At 43.1% G+C, this 23,633-nt stretch overlaps 1 protein-coding gene across 10 annotated transcripts in view; it reads left to right on the top strand.

Moving 5' to 3' along the window:
* Positions 1-14,813, top strand: part of LOC144598733 (sperm-associated antigen 17-like) — a 134,003-nt gene extending 119,190 nt beyond the window's left edge. For 9 of the 10 annotated variants that reach the window (XM_078409083.1, XM_078409091.1, XM_078409085.1 and 6 more), the window contains 8 exons: positions 293-415; positions 5,431-5,550; positions 8,523-8,689; positions 9,972-10,168; positions 11,583-11,643; positions 12,993-13,137; positions 13,698-13,835; positions 14,524-14,813. In XM_078409083.1, the coding sequence (XP_078265209.1) occupies positions 293-415; positions 5,431-5,550; positions 8,523-8,689; positions 9,972-10,168; positions 11,583-11,643; positions 12,993-13,137; positions 13,698-13,835; positions 14,524-14,558 (986 nt within the window). In that variant the 3' untranslated portion in view covers positions 14,559-14,813. Of the gene's footprint in view, positions 1-292; positions 416-5,430; positions 5,551-8,522; positions 8,690-9,971; positions 10,169-11,582; positions 11,644-12,992; positions 13,138-13,697; positions 13,836-14,523 lie in introns of those variants that run through there. The other variant, XM_078409089.1, reaches the window with a different exon arrangement.
* Positions 14,814-23,633: the final 8,820 nt, after the last annotated feature.

Raw genomic sequence — 23,633 nt, 5'->3', positions numbered from 1 at the left:
ATGGTGCACGCACAAGGAGCTGCACTTGCTGGAATCTTGCATAAAACACGTCGTGCTGGAGTAACTCAGTGGGTCAGGCGGCATCTGTGGAGGGTAGGAACAGATAACGTTTCAGGTCAGGATATTCTTCAGTGTGGAGAAGGGTCACATCATGAAACGTAAACTAAAATATTTCATCGTTTATTTAACCATATTACTAGCAAGATCACACAGAATTACCACAGTCAAATGGTGAGGTGCAGGTATTTAGTCTAATTTTTTGGATAACTAATTCTACCTTTTTACTCTTCAGAAGACAATAACAAACTGACACAGCCATCTGCTGTTCATCACTCAGTGGCAGACACATGCGGCCTCAAGAGATCGGGCTGCCCAACACAGGAGGCTTTCCCTCAAGGTCAATGTTACAATCCAGGTACATTATGGTGCACGTACACAAGGAACTGCAGATGCTGGAATGGTGAAAGGTCGCCTAAAATATTATATAGTTTATTTAATTACATTATTGACACAAGCACGCAGACCTACCACAGTCTAGAGGAGATACAAGGAACTGCAGATACTGGTCATGGGAAGAAAGTGCAAACTCCGCACAGACAGCACCCGAGGTCAGGATCTCTGGCACTGTGAGGCAAGCTCTGCCTTTGTGGCACTTTACTAGGAAGCATATAATGGTTCACACGTTGCTACTGCCTGCTGTACATCAATCTAGTTTACAGCTTGTTTAGTCACCGCATAGTCACAAAAAACAGCAATGGCTCTATCTGATTTGGACGTTTGCTTTCTAAGATCCTTATCGCGTCCTTAATCCTAGTTCAGAAACTGCAGTTTAAGAGGGTATAACTCACACCCTCTTGTCCTGGCAACATCCTCGTAAATCTTTTCTGAACCCTTTCAAGCTTGACAATATCTTTCCTATAACGTGGTGCCCAGAACTGAACACAATATTCTAAATGCGGTCTCACTAACGTCATATACAATCGCAACATGACCTCCCAACTTCTATTCTCAATACTCTGACTGATGAAGGCCAAAATGCCAAAAGCTTTTTTGACCACCTTATCTACCCTCTGGTCCTGGCAACATCCTCGTAACCATCTCGGTCCACCTGTGACTCGACCTTCAAGGAACCATGCACCTGTATTGGTTCTGTATCTGAAGAAGGGTCTCCACCCAAAACGTCAGGGATTTAGATTTCTAGACCACTGGGATCTCTTCTGGGGTAGGGGTGACCTGTACAAAAGGGACGGGTTACACCTTACCAGCAGGGGGACCAACATTCTGGCAGGCAGGTTTGCTAGTGCTACACGTGTGGCTTTAAACCATGTAGTGGGGGGGAGGGGTTGACAAATTGGGAGTATAAAGATGGAGTTAAAGGGGAAGCAAATACAGGAAAATTTGCAAAAGACTCTCAAATAAATGGGAAGGAAAGTTCAAGATGGGATAAGAGAGTAAGGTCAGGGCCAATGGTGACCGGTGTGAGAGGGGAGGTGAATACCAAAGTTAAAGTGTTGTATTTGAATGCGCGTAGTATAAAAAATAAAGTGGATGAGCTTGAGGCTCAGTTAGACATTGGCAAGTATAATGTTTGGGGAATTACAGAGACATGGCTACAAGAGGACATGGGCTGGGAACTGAATATTCAGGGGTATGCGACCTATCGAAAAGACAGATAGGTGGGCAGAGGGGGTGGGGTCGCTCTGTTGGTAAATAATGATATTCAGTCCCTTGCAAGGGGTGACATAGAATCGGGAGATGTAGAGTCAGTATGGATAGAACTGAGGAATTGTAAGGGTAAAAAGAACCTAATGGGAGTTATCTACAAGCCCCCAAACAGTAGCCTGGACATAGGGTGCAAGTTGAATCAAGAGTTAAAATTGGCATGTCGCAAATGCAATGCTACGATGGTTATGGGAGATTTCAACATGCAGGTAGACTGGGAAAATCAGGTTGGTACTGGACCCCAAGAAAGGGAGTTTGTGGAGTGCCTCCGAGATGGATTCTTAGAACAGCTTGTACTGGAGCCTACCAGGGAGATGGCAATTCTGAATTTAATGTTGTGTAATGAACCTGATTTGATAAAGGAACTCAAGGTAAAAGAGCCAGTGATCATAATATGATGTTTTAACCTACAAATTGAGAGGGAGAAGGGAAAATCGGAAGTGTCAGTATTACAGTATAGCAAAGGAGATTATAGAGGCATGAAGCAGGAGCTGGCCAGATTTGACTGGAAGGAGACCCTAGCAGGGAAGATGGTGGAACAGCAATGGCAGGTATTCCTGGGAATATTGCAGAAGTTGCAGGATCAATTTATCCCAAAGAGGAGGAAAGATTCTAAGAGGAGTAAGAGGCACCCGTGGCTGACAAGGGAAGTCAAGGACAGCATAAAAATGAAAGAGAAGAAGTATAACATAGCAAAGAAGAGCGGGAAGCCAGAGCATTGGGACTCTTTTAAAGAGCAACAGAAGATAACTAAAAAGGCAATACGGGGAGAAAAGATGAGGTACGAAGGTAAGCTAGCCAATAATATAAAGGAGGATAGTAAAAGCCTCTTTAGGTACGTGAAGAGAAAAAAAATAGTTAAGGCAAATGTGGGTCTCTTGAAGACAGAAACAGGTGAATTTATTATGGGGAACAAGGAAATGGCAGACAAGTTGAACCGGTACTTTGGATCTGTCTTCACTAAGGAAGATACAAACAATCTCCCAGGTGTTCTAGTGGCCAGAGATCCTAGGGTGACGGAGGAACTGAAGGAAATTCACATTGGGCAGGAAATGGTTTTAGGTAGACTGATGGGACTGAAGGCTGATAAATCCCCAGGGCCTGACGGACTGCATCCCAGGGTACTTAAAGAGGTGGCTCTAGAAATCACGGATGCATTGGTGATCATTTTCCAATGTTCTATAGATTCAGGATCAGTTCCTGTGGATTGGAGGGTATCTAATGTTACCCACTTTTTAAGAAAGGAGGGTGAGAGAAAACAGGAAATTAACGACCAGTTAGTCTGACATCAGTGGTGGGGAAGATGCTGGAGTCAATTATAAAAGACGAAATTGTGGAGCATTTGGATAGCAGTAACAGGATCATTCCGAGTCAGCATGGATTTACGAAGGGGAAATCATGCTTGACGAATCTTCTGGAATTTTTTGAGGATGTAACTAGGAAAATGGACGGGGAGAGCCGGTGGATGTGGTGTACCTTGACTTTCAGAAAGCCTTCGACAAGGTCCCACATAGGAGATTAGTGGGCAAAATTAGAGCACATGGTATTGAGGGTAGGGCACTGACATGGATAGAAAATTGGTTGGCAGACAGAAAGCAAAGAGTGGGGATAAATGGGTCCCTTTCAGAATGGCAGGCAGTGACTAGTGGGGTACCGCAAGGATCGGTGCTGGAACCGCAACTATTGACAATATACATTAATGACTTGGATGAAGGGATTAAAAGTACCATTAGCAAATTTGCAGATGGTGGTAAGAATAGGAAGGCAGGTTATTATCTGAATGGTGTCAAGTTAGGAAAAGGGGAGGGACGTACAACGTGATCTGGGTGTCCTAGTGCATCAGTCACTGAAAGGAAGCATGCAGGTACAGCAGGCAGTGAAGAAAGCCAATGGAATGTTGGCCTTCATAACAAGAGGAGTTGAGTATAGGACCAAAGAGGTCCTTCTGCAGTTGTACAGGGCCGCACCTGGAGTACTGTGTGCAGTTTTGGTCTCCAAATTTGAGGAAGGATATTCTTGCTATTGAGGGCGTGCAGCATAGGTTCACTAGGTTAATTCCTGGAATGGCGGGACTGTCATATGTTGAAAGACTGGAGCAACTAGGCTTGCATACTCTGGAATTTAGAAGGATGAGAGGGGATCTTATTGAAACAAATAAGATTATTAAGGGATTGGACACATTAGTGGCCGAAAACATGTTCCCAATGTTGGGGGAGTCCAGAACAAGGGGCCACAGTTTAAGAATAAGGGGTAGGCCATTTAGAACGGAGATGAGGAAAAACTTTTTCAATCAGAGAGTTGTAAATCTGTGGATTTCTCTGCCTCAGAAGGCAGTGGAGGCCAATTCTCTTAATGCTTTCAAGAGAGAGCTAGATAGAGCTCTTAAAGATAGCGGAGTCAGGGGGTGTGGGGAGAAGGCAGGAACGGGGTACTGATTGAGAATGATCAGCCATGATCACATTGAATGGTGGTGCTGGCTCGAAGGGCCGAATGGCCTACTCCTGCACCTATTGTCTATTGTCTATTATCTATTGTCTATTGTCACCTATTCCTTCTCTCCAGATATGCTCCCTGTCCCGCTGAGTAACTTCAGCACTCTGTGTCTACCTTCGATTTAAACCAGCGTCTCCAGTTCTTTCCTACACTTGTACTCCTAGATACCTCTGCTCTACAACACTACCCAGACGCCTACCATTTACTGTGTAGATCCTGCCCTTGTTTGATGTTCCAAAATGCAACACCTCACACCTCATACTCACCATCACCTGCCACCGTGAAACGATCCCCCTGTCCGTAAACATGTTCAGGCATCATGTTCGGCACAGACATTGTGGGCCGAAGGGCCTGTTCCCATGAGGTACTCCTCAATGTTCTAAACTGATTTTCGATCTATGCCGGCATGTTAGCCTTGATTCCATGTACTGTCATTTTGCATACGACTCTCAGTTGCAACTTTTACCGTTTTGAGTAAAACCGGCATTGAAATCAGGATCTTAAAAGTAAATATATTAATGTGGTTTCTATTGCTTCAGGCTTCCTGAAGAAGGCACACTTAGCAGCCAGTGGTTAGAGAGTAGATATAAGACAGTTAATACAATCTTTGAATTTTGTAGCACTGTCAGCCAAGGAAGTTAAAATTTGACCCACTATTTCACCACCTGCATCCTTATCGCACTCTTCATTTTGAGCATTATCACCTTTTCCAATCCCATCTGGACAGAACCGTCTGGGTTCCGTGTTTGCATTGGGTGGAGCCACTGTCTCACAGCGTCAGAAACCCATGGTCCTATCCTGACCTTGGGTGCTGTCTGTGTTGAGTTTGCACAATCTGCTTGAGACCACGTGGGTTTCCTCTGGGTGCTCTGGTTTCCACCCACATCCCAAAGACATGCAGCTTTCTGGGTTAATTGGCCTCTAAATTGCCCCTAATGTGTAGGGAGTGGATACGAAAGTGGGATAACATAGAACTAGTGTGAACGTGTGATCGATGGTCAATGGATGGACGTGGTTGCCCTTACGGCCTGTTGCCATGCTGTGTCTAAACAAAACGAAACTTTACTTACATGTCAGTATACTCCCTTGGGCACAGGAAGAATGATAACTGAATGTTTCTTCAGCTCTTCCCTTCTGGATCATAACAATAATGATGCAAGCTGATGAAGAACATTAAATATAGAAATGTGACTAGCATTCTTTCTGTTTCTTCAGCAAAATCTGTCGGGCATAGAATTGCTGAGCAGGACCAGTGCTCTCAGAAATCCAACGCCTGTTGCTCCTTGCATAAACCACTTTACATTCCTGTGAATAAATTGAAAGACATTGGGGCAAGTTAGTATCGATCTCTTGTGATTTCATATTTTAGACTAAATTAAGAGTTGAGTCATATTATATTTTCCTAAACCGTGAAAATATCTCTTTCAACATTGGAATATTTAGTTACCAGCTTTGTTTAGCCCGTAGCCACGTTTTTATAATGGCAAATTAGGTCTTACCTTTTTATGATTATTTATGTTATTAATTCATCCACCTTCTTACAGAGACATTGCCTATTTGTATATCGTACCTTTAAGCTGTACTTTTGAACATTTTTAATGTACTCTGACCCGATTAATTGCTGGCTTTTGTGGCCACTGCCTGTTTTGCCAACTACATTTCTAGCTTCCACTTCCAGCTTTGTTTTCTCTCCCTCTTGGCTGACTTCACAGGCACTACTCTGCTTCTAAAATTCATTCAGAGGCATTCTGTTCCTTTGTAGTCAATGGAATGGATTTTGACAGTGGCATTCAAGAACTGATGCAACTGTACGACACACCGTGGAACATATTGGGGATGAACATGTAAGCACATGCACCTTAGCATGTCCTACATAGAGAGGCCTGGATCGAGTGGATGTGGAGAGGATGTTTCCACTGGTGGAAGAGTCTAGGACCAGAGGTCATAGCCTCAGAATTAAATGACATTCCTTTAGAAAGATGAGAAAAAATTATTTAGTCAGAGGGTGGTAAACCTGTGGAATTCATTGCCACAAAAGGCTGTGGAGGCCAGGTCAATGGATATTTTTACGGCAGAGATAGATAGATTCTTGATTAGTACGGATGTCATGGGCTATGGGGAGATGGCAGGAGAATGGGATTAAGAGGGAAAGATAGATCTGCCATAATTGAATGGCGGAGTAGACTTGATCGGCCAAATGGCCTGTTTCTGCTCCTGTCACTTATGAACTTATGAATTAAATGCAAACTCTCCCCAGTACTATACTGGGTTATGAATTTGTAAGTAATACAAATAAATCATGGAGAAATGGAGGCAAATTGGAATGGCAGATGCTGGAATCCTGAGCAAAACACAAAGTGCTGGAGGAACTCAGCAGGTCAGGTAGCATCTGTGGAGGGTAACTGTCAATCGCAGGTTCCCCATTGACAGTCCGGCTCAATTCCCCGCGGCAGCCGACAAACCGAGCCAGACCTGTCCTGGAGGGCATGTTTGGTTGGGTGGGCGGGAAGCCGCCGGGCCCCCAATTCCTTTCCCCTCCCCAGAACCCACAGAATAAGGCAGCGTCCCCGGCAAACCTGCACACGATGCCAGTGGAGCCCGGGGGCGAGCGGGCGAACGGGTTGTAGCCCACTTGGATTGCTTGAACCCGCGGGCATTCATCCAATCCGCGAGGAGTGGTCAGGGACTGGGTCATTCCAATGGGAACATGGTGTGCAGCCGGCGCCACCAACACCGAGAGAGCGCTTTGATGTCTCCAGCGCCACCATTTACATGGAGCAGCCGCTGGCCGCACTCACACAGGGCCGTTTTTACAGCATTATGGGCCCCCGGGCAAAGCAGTGTACTGGGGCCCCCACCCCTCTTTCCCTACCAGCCCCCCCTGTCGTGCCGGCGAAAAGCACTTACCGAAAAGCACTTAGCGATGGACTTAGGGTGCTACATTGTTGCGAAAAGCACTTACAGATCGCTGTGAGAAGCACTTAGTGACCGAAAATGTTGCGAAAAAAGCACTTATTGAACCTACATTTTTAAAGTAGTATTTATTTATTGCAAGTCACTTAACATACACAGATCAGCATGGGGCCCCTAGGCTCGTGGGGCCCCCGGGGCAAGTGCCCATCAGGCCCATGCGTTAAGACGGCCCTGCACTCACACTCACTGCAATCACCACCCAATGCAAGGTCGTGATGTATTTCCTGCCCAGACTCTGCAGAGATCCCCATTTGCACTTTAGAAACCACCTTCCGACCTTTACACAAGGAGTCACAGTGCTCCACCGTCCGACTTAAAGCGATTTGGGAATGACGACCGGTCGCCAACTCGAGACATTAACTCTGTTTCTCTTTCTGACCCGCTGAGCTTTTCCCCGCGGCATTTCTGCCAATCTCTACACCGAGTCAGCCCAACCCCTCACATCCAAACCAGGGTTTTCAAGACCTCGCTGACCACCACCACACCTTGTTGTGACCTCCGGGAGCCCCCAACGGAGACCGCGCAGCAACCGCCTCCCGGCCCGGACGGCCGCCATCAGCGGAACGGGACGGTGACGCGCCGACTGCCCATTGGTCCACGCAGCCCTGCTAACACATTCAAAACGCGGCGTTTGGGGAGCAGCGAGCACACTACAACGTCCCTCAGCGGGATGCCGATTTCAAGCATTTAGCGCAGGGCCCGTAGCAAATGCTACTTTTGCTACTATGTTAATCTGCCCATGTGCTGCCTGAACCTCTGAGTTCCTCCTGCACTTTGTGATTTCACTACATCATGGAGAAGATTGCTTTAGCCTGCAAATTTTAGAGATACCCTAAAGTGCTGCCACGAAAATCTCAATTTTACTCAGCAATAAATCTGAATAATAAATGTTACCCAAAAACCCAAACTAAAACTCAAAATGTTGGATGAGCTCAGCTTTTAATATTTATTTCCAAGAGAGAAAGTAAAATTGGTAAAAGTTAGAGATAGACAGGCAAATAGACTGATAATATATGAAAGGGCAGAAACCTTTTGCGTTCTGTTCACTCTCCCTCTTCCCTCCCCTATTCTTTGCCTCTGAAAACTTGTTTTTCCACTTACTCATCCTATTTCTCATGAACAGTAACTGATCTGAAACATTAGCTCTGATTTTCTCCCCACAGTTGCTGCCCAGCATGCCATCAAATCAAAATTCCTTGTATGTTTACATCCTTGGCTAATAAATGAATTACAATTACAAATTAATTACAATTACAATTCATGCTGTAATGTGAACAATTTAGGAGTATTTGTAAGATTCTGATTACTCTAAGTAAATCTTTCCCTTTTACAAGTGAATGGAATGGTGGAATACAAACCAGAAGAGTTACCGGGTGATGGAAATAACCTCATATTCCATAAAAGCCTGGTGCTTGATGCAGCCAACCAGCCACGGAGAGACAAAGTGAAGCTTCCAGCAGCCATTTTGAGTTCAAAGCCATTTTTGCTGCCTAATCAGAGGGTAAGAGTTATGTTAAATATTGCAAATTATATCAATATCATATGAGCGTGTAGGAAGGAACTGCAGATGCTGGTTTAAACCGAAGATAGACACAAAATGCTGGAGTAATTCAGCGGGACAGGCAGCATCTCTGGAGAGAAGGAATGCGTGATGTTTGGAATGTCTGAAGAAGGCCCTCGACCCATTCCTTCTCTCCAGAGATGCTGCTTGTCCCGCTGAGTTACTCCAGCTTTTTGTGTCTATCTTCAATATCACAGGACCAATTTAACAAAGTAGGAGGCAAAGTAGTGTGGAGATGGATCGCCTAAGTTGCAGAAATTTCCCGTGGAGGTTTCCAGACCAATTGCCTACAGGCACTTCATCACTGAGCCTATTTCTGTCACCGGTGTGAGGATATTTGCTGATGATTTCACACGTTACAAATTCATTGGCAAGTCCTCAGAAAACAAGATGATACATGCCCACATGCAGCAAGCTCAAGATTAAGACAGGGATGATAAGTTAGCAAGAAACATTTGCACAACATATATGCCAAGCAATGACTATTTCCAAAAGGGGAAAGTTGCATTTCCCTCTGTAATCAATGGCATTCCTGTTTCCATCTACCCCTCCATTGATATTCTGAGAGTCACATTTGACCAGAGACTTCACTGTGACATAATTAACCCAGCCGGTTTCTGGACAATGTGTCTAGTCATAGGGTTATATAGAGTTGATCAGCTTCACTTGGCATCATGTTTATGTCATTAAGCTGGAACGAGTGCAGAGAAGATGTTGCCGGGACTCGAGAGGTTAGGCAGGCAAGGACTTTATTTCTTGGAGACCAAGGGATGATCTTATAGAGGTGTATAAAATCATGACGGAAATAGATAGGGTGAACTCAGAGAGTAGGTGAATCAAACACCAGAGGACATAGGTGTAAGGTGAGAGGGGAAGATTTTATTCGAACCCGAAGGCAACTTTTTCACAGAATGGTGGATACATGGAATAAGCTGGCAGAGGAGGTAGTTGAGGCAGTTCCAATAACAAGGAACTTGGACAGATACATGGACAGGACAGGTTTAGAGGGATATGAACCAAATGCGGGCAAGTGGGACTTGCGTAGATAGGGCATCTTGATTGGCATGGCCGAAGGGCCTGTTTCTCTGCAGTTTGACTATGTCCAGTATGATCATTGTGGGCTGAAGGGCCTATTCTTGTGTTGTACTGCTCCACCTTCTACGTTCCAGCATGAAAAGAAACTGGATTAAGACTACTCCTAACATATCTGCATTCTTTACAGTTTGCAGTTATAGAAGAGCCAGTCAGAAGAAAAGTTAATACAGTTTCTATTGCTGGGCCTTTAGCGGGTGGTCTGTGGAAGGAACCAACACGAGGCTTTGAACTGTTCCCAAGGGAGGTTAATTTTGGTATCCTGCAAGAAGGCTTCACCTACGCTTACACTGTCTCATTGAAGAACGTTGGAATAGACTCTTGCAGGTATTTTGTTCTCCTATGCTATTTTCTCCTTTTCAAACTCAATTTAGAAGACTGACACAATAGTTTCCCTTTTTTAAATTTCCTTATTGGAAGGTGGGAACATAGGATCAGGATTTAATAAAGCCCTTCTGCTGGGACAGAGTAGAAACTGCCACATCCTGGGGCTGGAGGCACACGCACGTCATCCCTATAGGCTAGGGTGAGTCGTTATCATTCCGCTACGCCTCAACATTTTGGCCAAAGCGGGCTTGCACCGGCTATTCACAGCTGTGTCAAGTTGCTGTGCATACTCAACCATTGACTTCGCGGTCAGATGCTGATCTCCCCTTCCACCAATAAACTCAGCTGATGTGCTGCTGAGAAATGCCAAACAGAGGTTACAGACAACAAATCATTCACGTGAAGGCAAATAGAAGTCAGTCAATCATTTATTCCTCTAAAATGTCTTAAAATGCAAGATGTTGTACTTTTCATTCATACTTTGAGTGGAAGACAGTGGATATCTGTCTGTTTTCTGAAATACACTCATGTTTTTTGAGTATTAAGTGAATCTAAAACATTTCCTGAAACAGCTTGCCACATTCATCATTGTCCATTCATGTGTAGTTCAAATGTGGGCACAAATCAAAACAGTGGCTGCACCGGAGAGATGACAAAAAAAGCATGAAGAGAAATAGATCTCTTTCACAAGAGGCCACCGTGAAAATTCACAACGTGTAGGCTGTTTAAAACAAATCAGGGTGAACTTTGATTAAATTAATCCTCTTTTCTCAATGTATCTTCTCATCCCAACATTAAGAGGAAGTTGAAACATTGAAATTTTAATTTGTTCGAATATTTATTGCTAATTACGATAGAGAGGGTTTAAAACACCCTAGTTCATCAACAGCAGCAGTAAGTAAAGACAGCGAGGCTGAAGTCAATTGGTAAGCCCTCTGTTGGCTCGAGTCATACTTCACACAAAAGAGGCACAAGGAACTGCAGATGCTGGTTTGCAAAAAAAAGACATAAAGTGCTGGAGTAACACAGCAAGACAAGCAACATCTCTTCTGATGAAGGACCCCGACCCAAAACATCACCTATCCTTTGTTCTTCAGAGATGCTGCCTGCCCCGCTGAGTTACTCCAGCACTTTATATGCAAATGTACTTAAATTTCAGTAAGCCAAACTGCATCAGTTGTTGGAACACTTTACAGTATTCTTGCGGTTTTATTCTGAGATATTCCACAGTATCAGGGCATTTTATAAGGGTAACTTAGGACAGCAAATTCAAATGGTATATCATCATAATCCACAAAACTGGCACTGTTGTTACTATTTGTAAGTTTCTTTTAATGGTTAAAATTCTTTGAAGCACATTATGATGCTCGTGGCTAAAACAGAATGCTTGAACTGGTTGATCATTTCTGTGTAGATTTCGAGTGAAACAGCCTCCACCAGGCACTGGGCTCAGAGTGTACTTTAAACCAGGACCCGTAAGTAGTCACTCCTTTAAACAGGCATTCAATCACCTTAGTTTATGTTTGGGTTTATTATTGTCATGTATAATGAGGTACAGTGAAATGCTTTGTTCTGCATGCTATCGAAACAGATACGTACGTACAATCAGTGCAGACTCCAGTACAATAGGTAGAGCAAAGGTGAAGATACAGAGTGCAGATATATAGTTCTCAGCATTGTAGTGCATCAATTCCAGAGACAAAGTCCAATGTCCGCAATGGGGTAGGGGTGAATCAAAGGCTACCCTAGCTCATGGAAGGACTGCTCAGAAGCCTAGAGTATAACAAAAATCAGACATTTCTATAAAACATTGATTGGGCCACTTCTCCCCTCTCCCATCAGCCAAGAGGTACAGAAGTGTGAAAACACACCTCCAGATTCAGGAACAGTGTCTTCCCAGCTGTTATCAGGCAATTGAAGCATCCTATCACCAAATAGAGAATGGCCCAGACCTACCATTGGATACTTTCGGACTATCTTTAATTGGATATTACTGGATTTTATCTTGTGCTAAACATTATTCCCTTATTCCTGTATCTGTACACTGTAGATGGCTTGATTGTAATCATGCATAGTCTTTCCACTGACTGAATAGTACACAACGAAAAAAACTTTTCACAGTACCTCGGTACATGTGACAATAAGCTAAACTAAACTTAAAAGCCATGTACAGTTTTTGATAATCCTTTATTCAATTAATGTGAAAAGCAGAGTACAATAACGTATATTTATCAGGGTGATGCCCAATATATGAGACCGTAAGAAGACTTTCAAGAACAGATAAGGCAAAGAGAGCTGTAATTGTGAATGGAAACATTCCATTTCCAATAAAGGGAAGTTATTGCAAGCAATCATTAATTTTTAAATATTGATATAGAGGAAATGTGAGGAGAGTACCCGGTTTGTTGGATATGTGCAGATTGTGTGCCTTATCACCTTTAAATATAAAAGATTATTTTTATTTATCTGAAACTGAAACCACCTAAAGTTCAAAGGAAGACACAATAAACTGCAGATGCTGGAATCTTGATCAAAGGAACTCGGCAGGTCAGACAGCTTCTGCGGAGGAAATGGACAGGTAACGTTTTGGATCGGGACCCTTCTTCAGGCTGATTCAGATCCCCACCCAAAACGTCGCCCGTCTATTCCCTCCCTAGATGCTGCCTGACCTGCTGAATTCCTCCTGCACTTTGTGTTTTACAGTTTATACAATCTGTCTCACTTTGTAATTGTATGTCTTGTTCTGAACCAAAGCAATCTGTTTTTGCACTGGGTAAGAAATGCTCCAAAGCATCCTTACTAAGTAAACTCTTTATTTTCTCAGGTAGCTGCAGGTTTGAAGACTGATATGGAGATTGAGCTATACGCCATAGCGATTGGTCTGGAATGTACCGAAGGCGCTGGCTACCTTTGTCATCACTTGGGCATCCAGACTGAGGCAGAGGAATTGTTCCTCTCCATTACTGCAAATATCCTTTCAATGTTCACTATCAGTGGTTGCTTGAGTTAAAGCTAATTCTCAGTTCAGAGAGGGAGATGGGGGAAGAGCAATCCCAAGGCATCTTTCACATCTTGCACCTACAGGCCGTCTATCAGCTGCCCAGGCAACACTTACCTTATTCCACCAGCTGGAATAGCCTGCAATAGAATCAAAAGTCCTTCAGAAAAGTAAAAGCAATATAAATGAAAGTGCTGTCTCACGTTGAGTTTATTTTATTGTCGCGTGTACTGAGGTACAGTGAGAAGCTTTTTGTTGCGAGCTAACCCGTCAGTGGAAAGATGGTACATGATTACAACCCAGCCATCCACCGTGGACAGATTCGGATGAAGGGAATAACTGAGAGGAGATCAAGAAGAGCATAGTTAAAAAAATGCTGCTGTCAGAGTAGAGATTTAAAAGAGTGGAGCGATTGTAATGCATGATTGCAGATCCACATCTGCGACGAGGACACAAAGTATTGCCTGGCTTGGGAGCCATGTCTGAATGCAGAATGACCCACAAAAATGTTAAGTCCTCAACAAACTTCACCAGTTTTAACAGAATGCTTTTACAAGTATAGACCCTTGGAATTCCCAAAGGGTGGAATGTCTGCAGGAGTGAGACTGATCTGTACTGACCCCACCTATCGCACAGACATCACTCGTCCTCGCAAAGCTCTGGCACCAGGTAGGGATTACACATGAAACGGGAAAACACTGAGGAGTGTAAGGAGTGGATGGGAAAATAAGATAACATGGAGCTCGTGTGAACGGGTGATCAATGGTGTGTGTGGACTCAGTGCACCAAAGGGCCCGTTTCCACATTGTATCTCTAATCTCTAAAGTAAATTAAATAAATCTATCAGGCACAGTCTGTGGGTCAGGCAAGCGGACAGATGATGTTTTGGGTTGCGTCCCTTCCTCTGGTCTTGAACAAAGATTCCGACCCGAAACGTCACCTATCCATCCCTCCAAAGATGCTTAGGAAAAAAACTGCAGATGCTTGTTTAAATCGAAGGTGCACACAAAATGCTGGAGTAACTCAGCGGGTCAGGCAGCATCTCGGGAGAGAAGGAATGGGTTCAGTCTGAAGAAGGATCTCGGCCCGAAACATCACCCATTCCTTCTCTCCCGAGATGCTGCCTGACCCGCTGAGTTACTCCAGCATTTGTGTCTACCTCCAAAGATGCTGCCTGACCCACTGAGTTACTCCAGCGGTTTATTTTTTGTTCAAGATTGCTGCATCTGCAGTCTCTTGTGTCACTGAAAATGGATTGCTGCCCGACACGCTGATAGTTTGATGTGAGAATGTTATTCTGTTACTATTTAAGACCTGGAATATGTTAATAGTGATTGCCCTTTTGTCTTTGTTTCAGGTGCAGTTGGGAGCTGCATCTCATGTGAAACCTAACTTATCGTGAAACGGACAATTTTCAAGCAGAGCCAGGCTTTCCATTTTTATTAATTGTCTAACAATTTAAACCAACCGTTGTTAAAACTTTCGATGCAAACATTTTCTTGCTATGTTAAAAGAAAAAATAATGGGCCGCAACCCCAAATTTAGTAATAATAGATCTCTGGGGGGAATTTACTTTATTATCTAAACTTTGTAGTGATAAATAATAAAATCAACAAAATGTACTGAAACTATTAACTTTATTTTACAGAAAGATTAAATAATTAGATTTGTTTAAAATTATGATGTATAATTGAGAAAAGACTCAAGATCAAGTTACTTAGGAAATAAAATGAATTCTTACAGCTACCATAAACTTGTTAAACTGCAATCCATTTTAACTATCTTGCGCCAAGACTTGCTTTATCTCCCCACAGAGCTACTGTGTGTCCTGGTCTCAAACATAATGTACGTAAGGAACCTTTGTCTCCTTCATCAAATCCTCCATGTTCCTACCTAATACAATTCCCATGCCTTCCTCCAGTGTTAGATACATTTTGTTACGCCCCATCTTCTCTCAACATTCAGTCATTTAAATTGTGTTTTTGTGTATCCTTCAGTCCACCATTTATTACAGATCCTTGAACAGCTCCAGTGTTGAGAACTAGTTGGGTTGATGAGTGCAAGAGAGATGGTTAATGATAGAATGCGTGACTGGCAGGGAGATCCTTTACTTTTCCAGCTTTTCCGGGCGTGTCATCAGCGGGGAGAAAGTAACAGGTGCTGTAAGCTTTGGTACTTTGGAGTATTATTATTAAGGAGAGCTGGTTACTGAAAAGGATAATTAATAAATATGTACAGGTCCACCACCAATTTCCTGGCATCCTTGGTTCCAGAGCCTTGCTGCACTATCTGTTTTGCCAAACCAACAGAGGTCACGTAGTAATAATTCATAATAATAATAATAATACGGTTGTCCCTGCTCAACATGTTGATTTATCCGGAGAACAAGAAGGAAGAAGATGGGACACGCGGGAGCGCAGTCACCCGTACACACTTAAAGCACACAGCTAACTGAGCTGGGCTGCTGTTCATGGACTGCTCACTGCGCTCTCCATCTGTCCCCGAGACAGGCCCACTCACTTGATCTCGCATCGGGCAACTCACAGCCCTGAGGCTCATACACACTCCCAATCTGATTTTTGTTTAAACATGAAAAAAAGGATTCCTCAGACATCCCAAAGGCAGGGAGAAGAGGGGGGCGTGCCCATATACTGCTGCCGCAAAGAATCATTCCCAAATCGGAATTTTGTCCGATTAAAGGAGGTGCCGGTCCATCAGTTGCTGGAAAATCGTTGGTGGACCTGCAGTACATCTCATTCCCTGACTGACATCTCAAACTAGAAGCCAGTTATGATTTAGGGTCTCGATCCAAAATGTCACCTATCAGTCTTGGTTAGGGTCCCAATCTGAAACGCCTGTCCATTCCCTCCACAGGTGCTGCCTGACCCTCAGTTCCTCCAGCACTCTGTTTTAAGCTTGTTGGTACGCCGTCTGTTCATTCCCTCCATAGACGTTGTCTGATCTGCTGAGTTCCTCCAGCACTTTATGTTTTGCTCAAGATTTCTGCACCTGCAGTTTTTTGTGTCTCCATTTACTGAAGACACAAATTGCCATTCTAGGCGATATTTTGGATGGGAAACATGAAGAAATTAAATGTCTGTCTTTGGTTTATACCAGCATCTGCAGTTCCTCCCCACACATAATGCCTGGACAGTTCCTCCTCACACATCTGTAGTTCCTACCCGCACATCTGCAGTTCCTCCCCACACATCTGCAGTTCCTCCCCACACATAATGCCTGGACAGTTTGTTTCAAGAGTCCAGAATGTTTAATTGTTATAAAATATGATAAAAAGGAACTGTGGATGCTGGTTTATACCAAAGATCGACACAAAGTTCTGGAGTAACTCAGCGGGTCAGGCAGCATCTCTGGAGAACAAGGATAGGTGATCACAAGGTAGACACAAAATGCTGGAGTAACTAGTCAGGATAGGTGATGTTTTGGGCCAGGACTGAAACATTACTTGTCCATGCTCTCCCGAGATGCGTCCTGACCCGCCGAGTTACTCCAGCATTTTGTGTCTATCATGTTTAATTGTCAAATGTACTAACAACAGAACAATGAAATTGTTACCTGTTTATTTCTGAACTACTTTTTAGTACATTTTATGAAGCAACATTGGAGAAGGCAAATGTTGAAGCTGTATTCCAAACATACTCTGGCACCTTCCCCCAACTCTTTCTCCGCTATATCAATGATATATCATTTGATATACCAATGATATATCAATGATATAGTCGAGACTGCCTTCTGCAACCGCGCAGAACTCGGGTTTTCATTAACTTCACCACTATCTTTCACCTTGCCCTCAAGGACTATCTCTGACACCTTTCTCCCCTTTCCTGAATGTTCTGTCTCCATCAGAGAACTGACGACTACTATAAACCCACTGATTCCCCTACCCATGTTCTCCAGAGATGCTGCCTGACCCGGTGAGTTACTCCAGCACTTTGTGTCTTTTATTGTAAACGAGCACCTGCAGTTCCTTGTCTCTTGAAGCTGTTAGTAACCCAAACTCAAATATACTAGAGGAGCAAGATAGACCACTCCGTTGAAATCGCCTATACTGAAGTGTAGTACGCAAAGGAGCGTAACGGCCGCCATTTTAGTAAGTGTTGTGAGGCAAATGAAAATTCCAATTTACTTAAACTTTATTTAAGCTTTAAGCAACTCAGTTCTGTAATTCACATCTTCAAAGCGTCCGGAAATTATCGCTGATTCCGTAGGCCTCGCCCGCCCGAGAGTTTCGCACATGTGCACACTTCATTCTCCCCTCCTATTTATAAGTTGAGACGGTCAGGGGGTTTAGTATGTCTTGATGACCGTCGCAGCACTGGAGCATCAGGAGATAATGGTGTTTCAATAGCTGGTGGTACATATATTGCTTAGTCATCAACTTCACTCATATTGTTATTTACATTTTCAATTTTAGAATTACTTATAGAAGTTTTCATAGGGGATGATGGGAGTGTTGAAGGAAGTTCTCGATTAATATTATCAAGGAGTGATGAAGCTGATGGAGAAGATGGACATGGTGCAAGGTCACAAAGTGAGACAGTTGACTGATGTCCATCTTGATACTTGATAGTTGCATAAGAAGGGTTGACATCAGTCAGTTCAACTTCATCAACAAAGGGCTCATTCTTATTTGATCGGACATATCGACGAAGCAACACAGGCCCAGGGCTGGTCAACCATGATGGCAGAGAAGTACCATTAGAAGAACACCGTTTGAAGTTAAAGAACAGCTCATGTGGAGTAGTATTGGTAGCGGTTGACAGTAGAGATCTGATGGAGTGTAATGCATCTGGTAGAACACATTCCCACTGCCGATCTGGTATGTCATTTGACTTTAAAGCCAGTTTCACTGCTTTCCAAATGATTCCATTATATCTCTCAACCTGACCATTTCCAATAGGATGATATGGTGTTGTTTTACTTGTTGCAGTTCCTCTATTAGAAAGGTAGTCCTTTAAATATTTTGACATGATGAGGTGCCCCTATCAGAATGTATGTAACTTGGAAATCCACAGAATGAAAACAGTTGATCTAAACATTTGATAACCGTAGCAGCTGACATATTTGGACAAGGAATGGCAAATGGAAACCTCGAATATTCATCAACTATGGTAAGTATATAAACATTTTGAGAGGAGGATGGTAAAGGTCCTTTGAAGTCAATACTCAAACGTTCCATAGGTTGAGTAGCTTTGATTAATCTTCCTTCTTCAGGGCGGTAAAACCTTGGTTTTAATTCAGCACAGATTCTACATGACATGAAGCACACGTCATCCTCACATCTTCTGTAGAGAAAGGTAAGTTTTTGGAACGAACATAGTGTAACATACGAGTGACTCCAGGATGACACAGCCCATTGTGAAGATCAGTGAGTACAGAAGAATGAACAGAGGCACAAAATGCTCGAGTTAGAAACATAGAAACATAGCAAATAGGTGCAGGAGTAGGCCATTAGGTCATTCGGCCCTTTGAGCCTGCACCACCATTCAATATGATCATGGCTGATCATCCAGCTCAGTAACCTGTACCTGCCTTCTCTCCATACCCCCTGATCCCTTTAGCCACAAGGGCCACATCTAACTCCCTCTTAAATATAGCCAATGAACTGGCCTCAACTACCTTCTGTGGGAGAGAATTCCACAGACTCACCACTCTCTGTGTGAAGAAATGTTTTCTCACCTCGGTCCTAAAAGACTTCCCCCTTATCCTTAAGCTGTGACCCCTGGTTCTGGACTTCCCCAACATCGGGAACAATCTTCCCGCATTCCTGAGTTAATGTATCCGGAGCAACATTATCCTTACATGGGCGGTACTCAATTGAATAACTATATGCAGATAATTCAATCCTAGATTCATGAATTTTACTGTTTTTAATCTTCGTTCGCTTCCGATTATCTAGCATAAAAGCTACTGAACGCTGATCTGTTATCAAAGTGAAGTGCTGGCAAGCAAGGAAATGACTCCATTTTCTCACTGCTTCAATGATTGCTGTAGCTTCCTTTTCGACGGGTGGGTAATGCAATTCACTACCTTGGAGAGTACGAGACATGAAAGCCACTGGTCGTCCTCCTTGATTTAATGTTGCTGATACTGCTAAATCAGAAGCATCACATTCAACAACAAAGGGGAGATCCTCATCGATGGCGTGTAATGTCGCAGATTCTAATTGTTTCTTTAAAGAAGTAAAGGCACCAATTGCTGTAGAGTCAAGGGGGAAAGATTTTGCTCTAATCAACGGTTGAATTTTGTCAGAGAAATTTGGTATCCATTTAGCATAATATGCAAACATGCCAAGAACCCTTCGTAGAGAGTTTAATGTAGCTGGAACAGGTATCTCTTGGAGTGGGCGGAGTCTTTCTGGATCAGGCTTGATCATATCATTTCCAACCCAATAACCAAGAATATTAATTGATGACACTGATATTATTGACTTAGACTCATTTAATGTTGTATTTTTAGAATGTACAACTTCTAAAAACCGTTGTACATTTTTGTCATGTTCAGCTTGGTCTTTTCCTGCAATAGTTATATTATCAAGATGAGGGAAAGAATCTTTAAGGTTTTCCTGTTCAACAAGTTTGTCCATCTCTCTCTGAAAAACTGCCACACCATTAGTTACACCAAAAGGAACTCTGCAGTCGTGGTATAATTTTCCATTTGCTTCAAACGCAGTGTATTTCTTTTCTGATTCTTTCAAAGGAATTTGGTAGTAAGCACTTTTTAGGTCAAAAGTAGAGAATACCTTATACTTAGCTAATGTATTGATAGTATCTTCTATACGAGGTAATGGATATGCATCAAGCTCCATGAACTGGTTTATAGTTTGAGAGTAATCAATGCAGTCTCTTTCTATGTCTCTCCAAGGGGTCCTTAACCACCACAACTTGTGCCCTCCAAGGGGAAGAGCTGGGGAAGAGATGCCAAACCATTGATAAACGAGTCTTGGATAGGTTACTGTCGATATTGATCAGCTGCAACTGCTTTGAAGGCAGTCTTTACTAAGTCTTTGAAGTTCTTGGAAAAACTCATCAAGTGACACCAGGTTTTTGTTTACGAGTAGCAAGGAGGTGTCGAGCAAATATTACATTGGGTGTCTTAACGAAGAGTCTGCTTAGTACATCAATAGCAGAATCATGTTGTACATTCCTCTATGTAATCATATACATCTTAAGAGACAGAGCTTATTAATGTCCTGAATTTATCTGGTGCATTGTCGCCACACTCTTCAAAGAAGTTATTTAGTGTACGAAGCCAGTGCTTCCTATCCTTTGCTGCAGTAGGTGAGTGGGGATCCAGATCTAAGCGTTGTGGTTTCAATAGTTTCTCCATCTCGATGTCACACTGCGTAACTTCTGAGATTGAGTTGCTTAAATTGTTGTGAGGCAAATGAAAATTCCAATTTACTTAAACTTTATTCAAGCTTTAAGCAACTCATTTCTGTAATACACATCTTCAAAGCGTCTGGAAATTATCGCTGATTCCGCAGGCCTCGCCCGCCCGAGAGTGCCGCACATGCACACACTTCAGTAAGCAAAGCCCGCCGTTCGCTATGCCTCTCACAGTGTAATCAGTGTTTTGGGGGAACAGTATGTGTGATGATACCATAAAAATGCAGAATATATCTCATCTATCAATTCACAGATTTTTGTTATTTTTCGTTTTAAATGTTTCTGCAAGTTTCTGCCTACTAAAATGGCGCCATGACATACTACGTTTTTTAGGGTCGAGTGGTCTATCTTGCTCTGCTCTATTTTCTTTGCCCAAACTGCAGCTAAGCATATGTTGTAACCTCCGTTAACACAAAATGTCACGCGTTTCAGCAATTCAAGTAATGACTTGGTTCTCTCAGCATATAGAGAGAGATGTAATTGACACAGGGATGGGCACACAATGCCACATAGAAGCAGGTGCAATTTCAGTAATAAACGTTTGCGCAAGAGACTGAACAAAACAAACACAATGTCCACTTTACACTACATAGATATCAGGCTCAGAGCAGGAATAGGTGCTTTGATCGATTGAACACACCAATGATTACGCAATGCAAAATGGGCAATTACTTGTGAACGTGAGTATTGCTTGTGGTTTTTTGATAAAGTTGTACATTGATTAATGACTAGTTGGATGCGGTATCATGTTAGTGCCAAGTATATGGCTAGTTAGATGTGGTACCATGTTAATACTAAGTGGATGGCTAGATAGATGTGGTATCATGCGAGTACTAAGTATATGGCTAGTTAGATGTGGTATCATGTTAGTACTAAATGGATGGCTAGTTAGATGTGGTATCATGTTAGTACTAAGTGGATGGCTCGTTAGATGTATCATGTTAGTATTAAGTATATGGCTAGTTAGATGTGGTTTCATGTTAGTACTAAGTATCTGGCGAGTTAGATGTGTGTGCATCTTATAGACAGTAAGATTGTAATGCATCTTATAGACAGTAAGTCCCGCCAGTAATGTGCCAGTGATGGACAAAGGGAATGTTCAGAATTCTGCCAAACAAGACATCTGCTTTAAAAAAAGACACAATGTGCTGGAATAACTCAGCGGGTCAGACAGCATCTGTGGAGAATATGGATAGGTGACGTTTCAGGTCAGGACCCTTCTTCCCCTTCTTCTTACTGATTGTGATGGTGGGGGGGGAGGAGAGGGGGACTGGAGAGGATGGGACAAAATCTGGCTAGTTGCTTGGGCATCCCATATTTCGCTTGGCAGCTTACAAACCAGCGGTATGAGTACTGATTTCTCTAACTTCAAGTAACCCTTGCATCCCCTCTCTCTCTCTGTCCCTCCCTCATCCTAGTCATTGTACTAGTGTCACAGGCTTCCTGGTGAGTTCCATTGTCTGTATAACCCAGCCTAGTCCACAGCTTACAACGGACTGCTTCCTTGATCATCGTTACTTTTTTGCATATCTTTCATTCATTTGTTCTATATCTCTCTATATCGCCATCTATATCTCTCGTTCCCCTTTCCCCTGTCTTTTGGTCAGAAGAAGGGTCTTTACCCGAAATGTCACCCATTCCTTGTGTCCCGTTTAGTTACTCCAGCATTTTGTGTCCATCTTCAGTGATAGTTGGATACCCATGAGGCGGGATGGGGTTAAATGGCAGATAGTTGGACAGAGGCCAGTGAAAATACAAAAAAAATGTGAGATAACGATAGAAGAGGCATGAATTGTGAAGACAGAGGAAGGAATATAAATGGAATGGGACAGGAGAAGGGGTGCGAATCCAAGAGAGGCATTGGGAAGAGAGGGGATGGGGAAGAGGCGGGGTGGGGGGTGGTATTAGGAGGTTAGTTGCATGATATTGGAGCATTCAATGTTCAACCTTTGGCAGCCAGCAAAGAACCTCTGGGTCACAATTGGTAAACACTGTGGGTTTCTGTTACTTGGAGCTGAACATTGTGTTCTGGTCCTTTGCCCTTCATATTGAGTAAGAACTGTGGAAAAAAACCTCAATATTCCTCAGCGAACTTGTACCTAATTTCCTGTTTCATTTCCCGATAATTTTCATTGAGTGCAAATCCTGGGAGATCACCATTAAGTGTCAAAGCAGTTACTTTACTTATCGATTTATTTTATATTCTACACTCTATCAACAACCAGAGCCGTCCTGAGCTACTATCTACCTCATTGGAGACTCAAACTATCTTTAATTTGACTTTTTTACCCAGAGTTGTGAATTTGTGGAATTCTCTGCCTCAGAAGGCAGTGGAGGCCAATTCTCTGGATGCTTTCAAGAGAGAGTTAGATAGAGCTCTTAAAGATAGCGAAGTCAAGGGATATGGGGAGAAGGCAGGAACGGGGTACTTATTGTGGATGATCAGCCATGATCACAGTGAATGGCGGTGCTGGCTCGAAGGGCCAAATGGCCTACTCCTGCACCTATTGTCTATTGTCTGCTAAAGGTTATTTCCTTTATCATGTACCTGTACACTGTGGATGGTTCAATTGTTACCATGTATTGTCTTTCCACTGACTGGTTAGCACACACCGAAAGCTTTTCACTGTACCTCGGTACACTAAACTTCAATTATGCCACCCAGCTGTTCAGCCTCTATGCATGGATTAAGGGGCTTAATTATCTGTTTGAAAGGCGAAGAACAGTGATTTCGACAACAATAAAAGAATATTGTTTCTGTTTGTGTGGAGTTTGCACGTTCCCCTGTGATCGCGTGGGTTTCCTTTGGGTGCTCCAGTTTCTTCCCACATCCCAAAGACCAATTTATAGGTTAATCGGCCCTCAATAAATTGTCCTTAGTGTGTAGGGAGTTGACGAGAAAGTGGGACCACATGGAACTAATGTGAACTGGTGATGAATGGTCGGTGTGGACTTGGTCGGCCGAAGGGCCTATTAACATGCTGTATTTCTAAAAATAGTATGTCGAGTCCTGGAATGTGTGACAAAGTTGGGTAAATGTATCATCATTCTGATGAAATGT

Source organism: Rhinoraja longicauda, chromosome 12 (assembly GCF_053455715.1).
Source record: "Rhinoraja longicauda isolate Sanriku21f chromosome 12, sRhiLon1.1, whole genome shotgun sequence".
In the NCBI taxonomy this organism is placed as follows: Eukaryota; Metazoa; Chordata; class Chondrichthyes; order Rajiformes; family Arhynchobatidae; genus Rhinoraja; species Rhinoraja longicauda.
This window is presented reverse-complemented; position numbering and strand designations above follow the sequence as displayed.